This window comes from Zingiber officinale, chromosome 9B, assembly GCF_018446385.1.
Source record: "Zingiber officinale cultivar Zhangliang chromosome 9B, Zo_v1.1, whole genome shotgun sequence".
NCBI lineage: Eukaryota > Viridiplantae > Streptophyta > Magnoliopsida > Zingiberales > Zingiberaceae > Zingiber > Zingiber officinale.
The window spans coordinates 8,823,338-8,838,196 of NC_056003.1; the positions used below are offsets into that span (position 1 = coordinate 8,823,338).

General features: G+C 37.6%; 1 protein-coding gene across 2 annotated transcripts; it reads right to left on the minus strand.

Moving 5' to 3' along the window:
* On the minus strand, positions 1 to 8,683 carry LOC122025794 (scarecrow-like protein 1). Of its 2 annotated transcripts, XM_042584675.1 has the most exons (5): positions 8,390 to 8,683; positions 4,866 to 4,928; positions 1,255 to 2,741; positions 648 to 803; positions 1 to 558 (listed from the first exon to the last, which is right to left on the minus strand). In XM_042584675.1, exons 3-5 carry the CDS (start codon positions 2,625 to 2,627, stop codon positions 360 to 362), a joined length of 1,728 nt encoding a protein of 575 aa, XP_042440609.1. In that variant the 5' UTR covers positions 2,628 to 2,741; positions 4,866 to 4,928; positions 8,390 to 8,683; the 3' UTR covers positions 1 to 359. The 2 variants fall into 2 exon arrangements, with proteins under 2 accessions (XP_042440609.1, XP_042440608.1); XM_042584674.1 differs by lacking the exon at positions 4,866 to 4,928.
* Positions 8,684 to 14,859: the final 6,176 nt, after the last annotated feature.

Here is a 14,859-nt window from a genome sequence, read left to right on the forward strand (position 1 = left end):
TGATGGAGAATGGGCAATCAGAACTTGATTTTCTTTTCCATGAGTCCAGTAATATGGTACTAATCAAGAGTATCTTACATCTTAAAAAACAAAACTAGCCGAGCAATTAATATACAACGGAACATGAACTAAGCAGTATGTAAAAGTGAAAGAAACCATCGAGATTTGCATACGAAATCTGGTTTATGACCTTTTCTTAATTCGACCTTATTGCTAAATAGAGTAGTTCTCCCTGAAGAAAACTTCAGAAGCAACTTCTTCCACAGCAACTAATTCCATGCCGAGGCAAAAACCATGCTGAGTTTTTCTGAGTGAACCTGAGATATATTGTTTAGCATGGTAACGGCTACATAGAAACTTTATTTCCATGCTGAGGCAAAAACCAAAGGCTTGTCTTCCCAGCCAAAATGCAGCATCCCAGTCTCCTCCTTAACTATGTATCTGTCGGGGTACGATTTTAACAATGCTCGTATTGATCCATTGACATTGCTGCTGAATGGACATGAAACGAACCCAGCCATCGTCATTCTTGCTCTCCACTTTCCAGCAACCTCATACCTTTTTTGATCGCATTGGAAGTTATGGTTAAGTGATGATTATAACACAAATATGTAAAGAATGTGATAGCAGCTTAGTTTTAGAACTACCTCTCTATGCGGTCCACACCTTCACAAGCAACAATGTTAACAATGTCTCGAGCAAGACATTGTCTCTCAACATTCATTCTGTCTGTGTTATTCCTTGGAAGAGTTGCATCAAGTGAATCAAAAACTGCTGAATAATAATTGTAAACCTCAACAAACCTGTTAATTCACATGGAGCAAACATCAATACAACAAAATGGGAGCTCAGGAAATATATGTCAACTTCGAACAGAAAGAAAAGAGCCTATATGAGTAATGTAGAACTAATGGCATATGCACAACATGGTAACAGAAACAAATCATATAAAAAGTAAAACCAGCAAACTTTAGTAGATGCAAACAAAATCAGAAAAACATAAAGTCAAGAAGGTGAAGGTGAAACATATATTTACTGTTTATACCTACAAGACAGTTAACTCTATGAGAAACTGAAAATTCAGGCAAGATATGGCCAATGTAACAAAGCATAAAACTCAAGAGTTCATAAGAACTAATGGCATAGTGAAAGTGGAAAAAGAAACAATATGTGCAATTAGCAAAACCAGCAAACTTGGGTAGATAGAGAATAAGATGAGATCATAAACGAGATAGTGAAGACAGGGGAAGCAACCTTGGGAAAAACGGGGTTGTATTAGTATTCATATTCTGCTCAACAATTGTGACTAGCTTTGGGCTCAGTCCTTTCACCATTCGAAGAAGTTGATCTCTCTCATTCACAGTTGAAACACTCTCATCAGGTATATGATGAAGATGAAAAGAAAAATTAACCACAAGAGATTCTCCAGGTCGGCAATCCAGCATTTCAGGTGTTACATCACCAGTCTTAGCAGCAACCACATGAAATTCAAATGGCACAGCAAGCTCCTCTGCCAACTTCTCTAGGCGCTGACAAATAACTTGCAAACCTCCAACTGGCCGTTGGACCGATTCAGGATCATCCACCCCTGAGACCCTTACATGTGGTGGTTTTCTTGGCCAGGTTGACAGTGTTTGTATCAGGTTAATGTATTGGACTCCTTGGGTCAGGTCAAAGTCTATGATATGAACTTTTTCTTCATCACTAAATGCTTCCAAAATTATATGATTGGCTGCCATGTAACCAAATTTAAAGCATGGACAGATCTCAAATAGAATCTGCATTGCTGATAGCCGATCAGAAGTGGGGGGTTCTTTACATTTTAGAGCCTTATAAATTCCTTGTCCTGAAGAGGCTATTCTTGCTGCAAGAGCTTCCACCATATAGGCTGCAAGCCTTTGGGAAGGCTCCGCTTGAATTGAAACCATTTGACGAAGTTCAGCTATGATGGCTTGTGCTTCCTCTATGCTGCCTTCAGAGATTGCATTACCACAGTCAAAAAGTAGCTGCTTAGGACTCCGTGGTTCTCTATTGCTGCAAATACTGCTATTGCTAGAATCTGAAAATGACTCTTTTGGCGAGTTTGAAAGTAAGAGATTCTTGCTAGGCTCAGCCCAGTCACTTTCAACTCCCATGAACTCATCTGAATCCAACAATTCCTCATTATCATATAGTAGTGCCTGCTCAAGTTCTTGAAGCTTCAATCTGATTTCATCATCGCCATAGTCTATATCATGCTCTATACTCAAGTTCTCTAGACTCTGATGAGAAATGTTTAAGTTTGATAAGGAATCAACATGGCGATCCTCAAAGTAAGGATTATAAGAATTGTCTGATATATTAGCCATTAATTTATACCGAGCTGAAGGAATTTGAAGATAGTGGCCTGGAATGGTGGATCCTGATATGTGAAGTGGATTAGCATGATCCATTTCTGGTGGTGAATCGGTGAGGTATTGCTTGGGACAAAAGTCAGAAGGATATAAGGCCGCTCCATAATGATAAATCTGCTCATCTGCACCTAATATGTGCATAGATAAAGCAGAAGTTTCGCTGCCACCTTTACAATTATAAAGACTAGATTCATCATAGGCAGTAGATGAATCTACTGATCTCATCATAGACATTAAGTGTTACCCTAATATACTTGAAATACTGAACCAAGGGTGCAGTTCACCAAGATGAGAGGTTTTGTAAGCTGATTGGCCAAATCAGACCTAACTGCAACAAGTATCATAGTGCTGTGATCACAGAAGACAGTGTCAGAAAGATTGAAACATATATCATGTCATGCAATGACATGCATGGAACAATTTATACTGTGAACTTCTGTTTCTTGTAAATGTTTCAAAATAGAAGCAAGCATAAATAACACCAACATCTTACAAGATTATGCATCAACATGAAATAGCAATCATCAAGCTTCATTGTTTAGTGACACAAAGAACTAAAACACATGCTAGTGCTATACATCTTCCAATCAACCGATCAAAATAGATATAACTATTACTGCAAGTAAAGAATTGGGTGTAAATTGAAGCTTCTTCACAGGAAACTAATCTGTTTATAGGTGAATACCTTCTTAGATTTTTTGAAATTAATGGAGATCTATACCTAAAACAACTAATCGAGTTTAGGAATGACAATTTACCCCTCCCCCCACCTCCAAATCAAGACCCAATTGAGGCCACCTCGTCCCACTTGTAATGTAAATAAAGCAGGCATGAGAAAATTTGCTCGTATAGGTAGAGCAGGTATAGGTTAAAAAAAAAATTGCTCAGCCCTACTTGCCTCACCTTAACTCGTCTTGAATATATAATTTTATTTATATTTTATTGTCCTGTCATATGGCAGGGCAAGAATAAGGAAGAATTTTCTCCCCTTGGCTCATCCAACTCTATTGCCATCCCTAGCCGAGTTTAAGTGCACGACTTCTACAAAACCCAAAATATATTCTATAGAAGGGAACTAATCATGGGGTGGGAGTCCAGTTATACCATAAAATAAAATGACAGATCACATTGTGATTCCATTCTACACGTGGTCAGTGTGAATGACATTATTATGAAGGCAATGTCAAAAAGAAAAGTTACAATATTGACAAGTGCAAGAAAAGTACCAACATACATCTTTTTCTAGTTAAAATTTTGGCTGATGAATCACAACTATAATTGATGGACCATAAAGTAATAAGATTAACTTGAAGTCTCCAACAATTGATTTTGAAGTAAACTTTAATACTCCAGTAGATCCATTGAAGTAAACCTGAATTCTCCCGTTGTTCAATTTGAAACTGTCTGAAGCATAAGACATGGTCACTATACTGACCACAATAATTATGAATAATTTTGCCAACTAGGTTTAAAGCCCTATTGGTTGTACTGCTCATAATTGAATGATTGAGTATCAGCTAGCTAAGGATTTTAAAGTTATTGCTCAAGGTTTTTACATTTTGAATCTGCCTTCACCCAAATTTGAATACTTAAGGGCCCTCATAGCTAGCTTTTTTAAACAAAAAGAAACCGCACTAACCAACAACCCATAGATTTACCAATAATATATAACTCATTTAACTATGGTACAACAAGGGGATTGGTATATACTAATCCACAATAATGGACTTGTAATACAATTATTACAAATAGTGACATCTTATCTGCATTACAGGAGATGGATAGTTTCATATACAAGAGTTACGTGTCTAGAGTATATGCAATAAGCAAACAACTAGAAACTATAAACAAAAAAAAGCAATAAATGGTAAAACAAAAACTACAGAAAACACATGGCTAGTCATTTGAAAAACCAAAAAAAAAACAGATGGTCCTACAAAATCCGTTACTGAAAAAAAAATGTAGGGGAGCCTTAGTCTATGTCAATGCATGTTGTACAAAACAAAGAAGACATGAAAACCCATTAGAAGTTTTTCAAAATAGAAATCTTATTAGAAGCAAATGATTCACAACACATGTATCTCTTTATGCAGGTATCTATTGTTCACAATTAAATAAAATCATAGTCCAGAATCTTCTAACTCTACAATGCATTTAATATTATCCTGATGTCCTGATGTCATCTGAAAAGAAAATACGAATAAAGTAGTATCATGATTTTACTTCAGTTACAAGTTCAGTATTGCAAATATGATAAACTTCTATTCAGAACTTCATACCTCCATAAAAGTCCGAGAATCATGCTATACGGAAATTTTGGGCACTTAAACATGATTCTTTGCCATCAACCATTATTTTACAAGGAAACTTCAAAGTTTGAACAGAGTTAAGTTCAATCAATGAACATTATCCATTTGTCAACAGACAGGATACATTGATCATGAGTAAATCTAGGCTGAAAACATGGCTTACTTGGAGAAATTGCAGTAACTGCATCTGTTAAAAGGGCCGCTCTTCATGGAAGCTATTATGGACCTAAGAACCGAAATGCCATATAATATCAGGGATCTACTTGTAATTCTATATTAATGAATAAACATGGCTTACTAGGGTAATAACCCTATCAATTTTCCTCATTAATTAGTATTAGAACTACAACTGATATTCATTGCCAATTTCTCATCCACGTGAGACCTACACAAGCAAACACTAAGTAAAGGTCATTTCTCTTATGCGAGCATCTGAGCTCCTCACATGAGACCTCCATGTGAACAACACTTATCTCAAATGAGCTTCCCCTCCACACAACAATCATGCCATGACCCATGTAAATCACACCCTCCTGCACTGCCTCTAGTCTCAACATCGACAATCAGGTAAAAAAAGTGGTTGCTGCCTACTATTGACATAAGGCCACTTGTCCTCGCTCTCTACTTCCAAGCTCTAATTGTCGTCTTCACGTGAACTCTTACCCATCACTGGCAGTAAGATTAAGTGTCTTCTTGTCTTCTTTATGACTAACCAAGTGACACAACCCCTTTGATGTTATTCCTTCTCTTTGAGGAGCTTCCCATAGTAAGCACAGGCAAGTATTTGCTTCCACAATAAATAGTTTACCACAGTATATTATTAACATATTATTTTCTTCTCTTTGTGCATGTTAACTTTCATTGTCACCCAAATATTTATTTTTATCCACTTTAGCTTTATGCCCAATCGCTTAAAGTGTCTAAGGGATCCTTTTGAATCTACTTTGCTGCAAACCATAGTTGATGAGATGGATGTTCTTCACTCTAATACTTGTATGTTGATTTCTCTTCCTCTATGAAAGTGGTTACAAGTAGACTTTATTGTTAAATGTCATCCTAATTACAATATAGATTGGTTGAATGATAGCCTAGCAGCTAAGGGACACAACTAGATATTGTGTGAACCATCTTAACAGCTTTTCTCCTATGTCTAAGATTACTTCAATTCACCTTTTTCTTACCCTGATAGATGTCTTTCATTGGACCCTTGAATGTTTTCTTTCATAGTGCTCTTACTAAAGAGTTCTATATGAAGCAACCTCCATAGTTGTTGCTTAAGGAAGACTGACTCAGTGTGCAAGCTGAAAAACTAGATATATGGATAAAGTAATCTTCAAGGCCTTAGTTTAAAAGTTTAATTCTTTCAATGAATCACTCAATATTTCTCAATCAGAAAGATCATCCTTTTATAGTCTATGTAGATGACATCTTCATCACTCATGATGACTCCATTGGGATCATATGACTGAAGGAATCTCTCCATCAATTATTTAGAACTAAAGACTTGAGAGATATCTTGTATTTTATATATATATTACTCAAGGAAAATATTTTCATGGCTCATTAGAATGATAGTCTTAATATTATTATGGAGGCTAGTATGATAAAGACTAAATCAGTTAACACTCCTAACATCCTAATGTCAAACCAATACCAGAACATGAGGGAGTCACTAACTAATCCAAAGAAGTACAGAAGATTACAAGGCATTCCTTCTCATTTGTGTGATCACGGTGTTTAGAGACCCATGTCATAATTATAAAGAGGTAATCTTGAAAAATTATACAGGGAAAGGCCTCTTGTTACAAGATCAAAGTCCTTTTCAAATTGTGAATTACACAACAACCTCTCAGATAGATGATCCATTTCATGATATTGTGTTCTTAGCTAACTTGTGTTACCTCTCAGGCATCAAGGGTTCTCAAATTCTTGTTCTTATCATGTACAATTTTGTAATTTTCAAAGAGTAAATCGAAATAATTTTGAATCATTAGGTTTAGTTAAAAAATGTTTGGTTAAAATAGATTCCTTCTCTATTTGAAAGTGTTTGCACTATTACTATGGCTTGATGATCAAGAATCATAAAAGAATATAGGTTCATCCCCCACCATGAACAAAAACATACAAAAGGTTTTCTTTTCCATTTCATTTAAATTTGAAATGAAATGGATGCAAGGGCATTTCACCAACGATTGCTTTTCATAATAGGGGAGTCATCATTGACTCCACCCTCACCATCAACTTTAAGTTTCAACAGCATCAATGTGATTAAAGAGAAGAAAAAGGAAGATGAGAATGACACTATGTGAACAGAGGAAGAGGAATCATAAATTCTATGATTCAACACCTATAAGGGCATCTAATGTCTTTACTAAAACCCACAAACAACCATTAAAGCCAAACATGTACATTTTTCAAGTTCCAATACTTTCAAAATAAACACTAAATACCAATTCAGTGATCATTCTACTAAATAATCATTAATCATTATATATCCAACTATTTGTACGAATAAGGCCTAAGCTTCTAAAAAGAAGTTAAATATCTAAACAACACTTGATAAATGTAATTATGAATGAGGCTCCTCTTGAATATCCATTAAGAACATCCTCATACCACATGCAGAATGCTTACTCTATCAACAGAGAGATCATTTCTAAGAAAACATTCGCAGTAGAAGGAGATGATAATACACAACAAATCACAAACTATTGAAAATATCACAAATACTTCCAATTTCCTAATATATTTTCTTTGAGTTTCTACCTGATACAAGATAGAGAATTTCATGACTAATTCAAGTCAATAAACTGAAGGATAGTGAACCAAAGAAAAATTAGGCATAGTCCTGATAGATATCAAAATGAGAAAAAAAAAAGAAGAGAGATTAAGATGGCATCAGAAAAATTCAATAGTGAGCAAAACTGCTCAACTCGAGATGAACTTAGAGGCGTAAGTGGAGATCATAAGAACTCTACCGAAAATAATTAAGATGTATAAACAATCCAGGAATTAATAGCAATATGACCTTAAATAGAATTCATTTTAGGATAAAATTCATGTTTTTGACCATACGTAGTTTCCACTCACAGCTTATTGTGAAACAGGAAAATGAGAAAAAAAAATATCTTTTTATCATCACCAAGAACATCCAACGTGGGCACATCAACAATTTCTCATGTTTTTGTGAAAACAATAGAAGCTAACAACAAAAATTAAAATATATCCGCTCGCAGCTTCTTGTGACACAGGAAAGTAAGAAAAGAGAGCTTCTTATTATCACTCAAATATCATCGACAACGATTTCTGATAATTTCATGAAAACAATAGAAACTAACAACAAAAATTAAAATATATTACAACCCTAACAGGTAGAAGCTAATCAACTCCTGGAATCCTTATGCAGCAGTAGTTGTTATGCAAAGGAAACAAATTAACTACTCGAAAAGATGATAACTCGAGTTGACACGGGCACGCGTAGTTCTACAGTGTAAATCAGAAAACTCCAACCAAGATACTGTTTAAATTGAATCACTGAATAATCAATACCAAAGTTGTTTTACGGTTCAGAAGGTCAGAGATTACCATACACAAATATTCGGAGAAAGAGAGAGGGATTCAACTTTCTATAGTAAAAACTAACAGATTAAACCAAGAAGAAGCCCGATTGCTCGTTCTAGGTATTACCTGCTCCTTGATCTGGAGATATAGTCACAACCGAGTCATGATCAAGCAAGGTAACAGTCGATCAAAGATATCCAGGGCTGCCGGCCGGCTATGGCTTTCCGTCCGAGGAACAAAGATCAAAATCACACAGCAAAAGACCGAAAAAGGTGGAAAAGGGAGACCGCGCTAAGTCATCGGCGCGGCGGCGGCGGCGGCGGCGGCGGGCACTCGATCGAAGAATAGTTCAGAAATGACCGACAACGACCGCGGCGAACCGAAGCCAGGCCAAAGGAAAGCCAAGACGCGCGCGATCCTTCTCTGTGAGTAAATACAGAAGCGGAAGCATCCCAATGGGCGGAGTTTCGTTACTTTAAAATCCCACGCGACCATTTTACGCAAAATTTGTCGTCTACTCACTGACTCACGAAACTCACGACCTCAAGTCTCAACTCCGGAGCGAGTGAAATGCGAGTACATTTTGTATGCGTGAACTTAAGGGTTGAGAATGGGCGAAGGAATTCGGGCTAACGTCAATTAAAGCGAAACCCGGTACAAATTTCTGACAATTATCCAATTTCTCACCCGCAGGACTACTTGCATCGTAATAGGCTAACTAGTTAGGTAACAGTGGGACCTCTGAGGCACGTAGGCTAACTGAGAAGGGTGGCTGGTTAATTATTTACATATTGTTACATTTAGCAGTTATATACCTAACGACTTATATCATTCCGGGCGTTACAGACGCAGAAAACCGGGGCACATTGAAATCATTTCGGTTTTGACTTCTCAAATCCCACCAAATTTTGCACCGAACGCTGTGAGCATGCTTTCCGACCTTTTCCAAGTGGGGCCCTCCCGGGTATTGATTGGAACACCAAGTTTAAATTGGGGATGATATTGCTCCGCCTCGACCAAGATTCCTTTCAAATTGTCGTCAATTCAAATGATCGGAATTAGGAAAATGTGGAGCTTCTTTTTTTTTTATAATAAATATTAATATTGAAAAAAATAGAAATATCTTTGAAATAATAGAAATTTGAAAATATAAAATATTTTACAAATCATTTGGGAACTGAAAAGGTTTGTTTTGATGGTAAAATCTTGTGTAAGGTCGTTTCAAAATTTTGTATTTCTATGTCAATTTTGAAACTATAGGCTAATTTATAAATTAATTTGTAGTGTAAAAATAATAATATTTTAATTCATTTTAAACATGATTAGGGATAGTATTTGAAAGATAATTAAATTAATACATAATTATTATAATATAAATACACATTTTAATGATGATGATGTGACTAACACATAAATACACATTTTAATGCATTATTTGCCTTTTCATATTTGAATGTTTAGAATTTGTTTGATATTTGAGTCAGTATAAGTGAAAGCTTAAGACCTATTTAGAGATTCAGTTTTGAGTCAAAATAGATAAATGCCATCCAGATGTGTTTAAATATTATACACATGCCATCAAGACAAGCCTTTTAAAGATGAATGCAAGCAAAGATAAAAGAAATCTATAAAAATATCTAAATATAAAATAATGCTCTTTATGCTGGTGCAATTATAATTGAGATGAGAAATTTATAATCATTTAAATTTAAGTTAATTTTTAATATATCATAATTTCAACAAGATATAAATACAATAAGTATCAATATTACAATATCAAGTCATACTCAACCAGCATTAAACAAGCATGAAAAGATGATGTCATAACAAACATGAATTTAAATAAAATAATTTTTCTTCTTTGTTAAATATCAAAATGAAGTTAACACGGAGGAAACAAAAATATGATAATGAAGGGAAACTCCCCCTTCATACATGCACTTAAAAGATATAGGGCACAACCCTATAGTGCATAAAAATAAATACATAATCAAGGAAGGGGCACTCCCCCTAAACTTGTAGAATGATAGGGTATATAACACTAGTATCACACAAGCAAATAATCAACCGGTAAAGTACTTCCCCTTAAGATATACAACAAAAGGATACACCCCCTTACCATAGGAAAAATAAGCAAACAAACAAAGACGGAGTACACCCCCGCCAAAATGTAAACCCATAAAAATGACACATATGAAATATCACACATGAATACTAGTTACAACTTACCAAAACATTACATAGGGACTAAAATTATCCATACAATAAGTGTCGATAATACATATCAAATAGATACATAGAACTCAATCATATCATCCTCATCTGAAGGATCAGTATCAATCGGATGATCAACATCACCCAGAGGATCAACATCAACCAGAGAAACAACAATTGCTGGAGGAGGAGGCTGAGGAGGAGGATAATCCGACATCCATGAGCGCACTAAATCAGTCAAAAAGTAACACTAAAGATCAATCCATCAGCATCAAATAGTCGTAAGCTTTGTACACATCTTAGTCATATCAAGGGCACGATCCAAGCATAACTCCTCAAAATGTGTATTCATGGTCTCCTCGAGCTCAAGAATGTGAGATCGAATATCATCATCCTCACCATATGCATTGTACGCAACATCATCCTCCCGACCAACTGTATTAGGATCTCTATCTACGAGAGTAGCTAGTGCCTGCCCTGCACCCGATGGTCGTGGTCTGAGCCCCTCACCTAAGATACGACCATTAATCCATCTCAAGTTAATGACGATAATGGAAAATAATCTTTCGAATTGATTCCAATCAATTGAGATTTATTATATTTGACATCATAATCAAGATCGACATCATAATCAAGATTGACATCATAATCAAGATTGATATGAATCAAATAGTAAAAATAATAATACTTCCAAATCTATTATATTTATTGCTATGCTTATAAATTGTATGTCATGTTCAATCTTTTCATTATTGTTTAGACAACTTGTATAAATAGGCCTATTGGTTTTAGTAAATATCAATTAAAGAATTATTTTCTATCCTATTTCTTTTCTTATCTATTAGTTTCAATATGGTATCAGAGTCATCTTCTCTTCCTCTTAATTTTCCTCTTTCGAATTTTTTTACAGCAACTATAGGAGTTTCTACATCGAGGTTTGATATCATCGTTTACAGTGTGGCAACCTTGGCAACTTCGAGGGATTATTTCAGAGGTCGAGGTCAAGGATGCTGTCAGATTGCTTCAACTATGGTCATTATGCTCAAAATTATTATAAAAGATATGATTTAAATTTTCGAGGAGGACCTGCATCATCAAATCGACTCCCTCCCTCATCTTGGCAATCTAGTACTCAATCATCTCATTCTGGAGCATTCTCACTCTCCATCCCTCCTAATGCAACGTCATCGGTTCCTGAAACCCCAGGATGACATCTGGATTCTGGAGTAACTCATCATGTTACACCGGAGTATGATATTCTTACGGGCACTTCATCTTATCATGGACCTGACATGGTACAAATAGGCAATATCTCATGTTTGCAAATTGCTCATATTGGAAATACATTCTTTCATTTATGTGATTGTACTTTTCACAAGCATAACACTTTTCATGTTCCTTCTATCACTAAAAATTTACTTTCTGTATGTCAATTTGCTCTTGATAATAATGTGTTTTTTGAATTTCATCCTCATCATTGTCTTGTGAAGGATCCCGTGACAGGAACTATTCTACTCCAAATGGACATTAAAAACCGTCTTTATCATCTTCAACCCACCTCTCTCAAAACCTTTGTTGGAGAGCGCACTGACAAATTCTCTTGGCATGTATATCTTGGTCATCCGTCTCTACGCCTTGTTCAGAACATTATTAATCATTTTGGTTTACCAACTTCTTTAGCGTCATCATCTAATTTATATGAAGCTTGTATGAAAGCAAAATCTCATAAACTATCTTTTGTATCCTTTACTAACAACTCTAACTTTCCTTTGGAAATTATTCACTCTAATGTATGGGGTCCTGCTCATATTCTTTCTAATCAAGATTTTCTTTACTATGTTATTTTTATTGATAACTTTAGCAAGTTCACTTGGATTTTTCCTATGAAAAGAAAATATGATCTCTTTGATATTTTTGTCATTTGCAAAGGTATGTTGAGTATTATTTTAATCGTAAAATACTCTCCTTTCATTCTGATTAGGGTGGAGAGTATCAAGTGTTGGTGCAACCTTAGGTCAAGGTTGATCTGGTTGACCTGACTCGAGTTGACCTGACTCGAGTTGTATTTTGATGTTTGACTTAGGAAGATTGTTGGTGCAACCTTAGGTCAAGGTTGACCTAGTTGAGTTGCATGTTGATGTTTGACACTCGCGGAAGAGTTGTATTCTTGATATGGGACAAGAATAGATGTTTAGGAGATTGTTGGTGCAACCTTAGGTCAAGGTTGACCTGGTTGACCTGATTCGGGAAAAAGTCCAAGTATGAAGACTTGGCAACGGAAAAGTCCAAGCAGGGAGCTTGGCACTAGAAAAGTCCAAGTATGGAGACTTGGCACTGGAAAAGTCCAAGCAGGGAGCTTGGCACGCGAAAAGTCCAAGTATGGAGACTTGGCACTGGAAAAGTCCAAGTATGGAGACTTGGCACGAAAAAGTCCTAACTGGGATGTTAGGCAGTGTGGAAAGTCCTGGTGAGTGAAGCCAGGCAGTCGGGAAATCCTGGTGAGTGAATCCAGGTGAAAATCCTAGTGAGTGAAGCTAGGTGAAGGTGAAAGTCCTGGTGAGTGAAGCCAGGCATTCGGGAAAATCCTGGTGAGTGAAGCCAGGCATTCGGGAAAATCCTGGTGAGTGAAGCTAGGTGAATGAGAAAGTCCTAACTGGGATGTTAGGCAGTTGGAAAGTCCTGGTGAGTGAAGCCAGGCAGTTGTGGAAATCCTGGTGAGTGAAGCCAGGTGAAAACCCTAGTGAGTGAAGCTAGGTGAAAGTCCTGGTGAGTGAAGCCGGGCAAGGGAAAATCCAGATGGATCAAGGGTGATCGGACATCTGGTGATGGGAAGTCTAAGTGGGTCAAAGGGATTGACCGGACACTTGGTGGAGAGTCTTAGCAGGTCAAGGGAGTGACCGGATGCTAAGCATGATGTACCAATAGGTCAAGGTTGACCGGATATTGGTTTGGAAGGTTTGGGACTTGGTTTGGGCAAAAACCAAACTCTGGATCGGTCTGCAGACCGATCCAGCGATACGTTTGTGTATCTGATCGATCTGGTGACCGATCAGATAACAAACAGAAGGCGATCATGGTTCTGTGGGTCTCCACGACCGATCAGAGACGCAGCCGAGAGAGGTGGGATTGGTCTGTGGACCGATCCAGCTGTGGCCTGATCGGTCCACAGACCGATCAGGAAACGAACAGAAAGTTGGGCGCTTTCTGTGGAGCAATCTGATCGGTCTAGGGACCGATCAGCCCAGGGCCTGATCGGTCCCCAGACCGATCAGAAGGGTTCTGGACCGATCAGGGGTGGAGCCTGATCGGTCCACGATTCGACCGTTGAGTCACAACGGGTCGCTCCGTCTTCTCCGCTGGCTTCTGTCTTCGCTGTGCAGGTTCGCAGGATATAAAAGGAGATCAAGGCTTTGGTGCTACTTCTTCTTTCTTCTTCCTTCTTCCTGTTCTTGGTGCTGCTAAGCTTGCTGTTGAGCTTTGTTGAGCTGCTTTGAAGCTTCGCGTGAGCTTCCGGCTGGGTCACCTGCTGTTGTAGGCGCTTGGGAGCGGCTGCTTCTTTCAGTCGAAGAGAAGGCAAGAAAGTTTACATTTGTATTGTACTTTATTTCTTGTTTTCCTTGTACTCTTTTCTTACTGTTGCAAGAAGTTTCTGTGGCGAGGTTTCTCCACCCAGAAGGAGAGTTTTTATTAGCCGATTTTCCGGGGACTCATCCACCGACGGATTGATTGGGTTCGTCCACCTTACGGACACGCCGAGGAGTAGGAGCATCATCTCCGAACCTCGTACATCGCTGTGTTAAGGTTTGATATTCTTCCTTTCGTTTCTAGTTTATTTTTCCGCTGCACTAACGAATTGTAGGAAGAAACGAGTGATTTGGGGCGGCTATTCACACCCCCCCCTCTCTAGCCGAGTACGTAGGATCCTAACAAGTGGTATCAGAGCGAGGTCGCTCTTCGCCGGATTAACACCCGAGGGAGCACAAGCTAGAGATGGATCAACTCGGAGAGGACATCACGATTCCACCCTTCTACGATCGCGACGACTTCGCGTTTTGGAAGGTAAGAATGAAATATTTTCTTATGACTAATCTTGAGAATTGGAGGTGTGTGCAAGTAGGGTTCACTCCTCCGGAGGATGAAGAAGGAAAACCTCTCAAGAAGAAGAGGTGGACGAAGGAGCAAATCCACCAATCAACCATCAACGATGAGGTAACGAAAATCATTGAATTTTCTTTGCCTAATGATGTTTTGTGTAGGATAGGTGGATATAACGATGCCAAGGAGTTGTGGAATAACTTGGCAAAGCTCCATGAGGAGAACTCCACTTCAAGTCATGAAGAGGAGTCAAGTGAGCCAAGGAGCTCATTTCATGGAGGAATGGA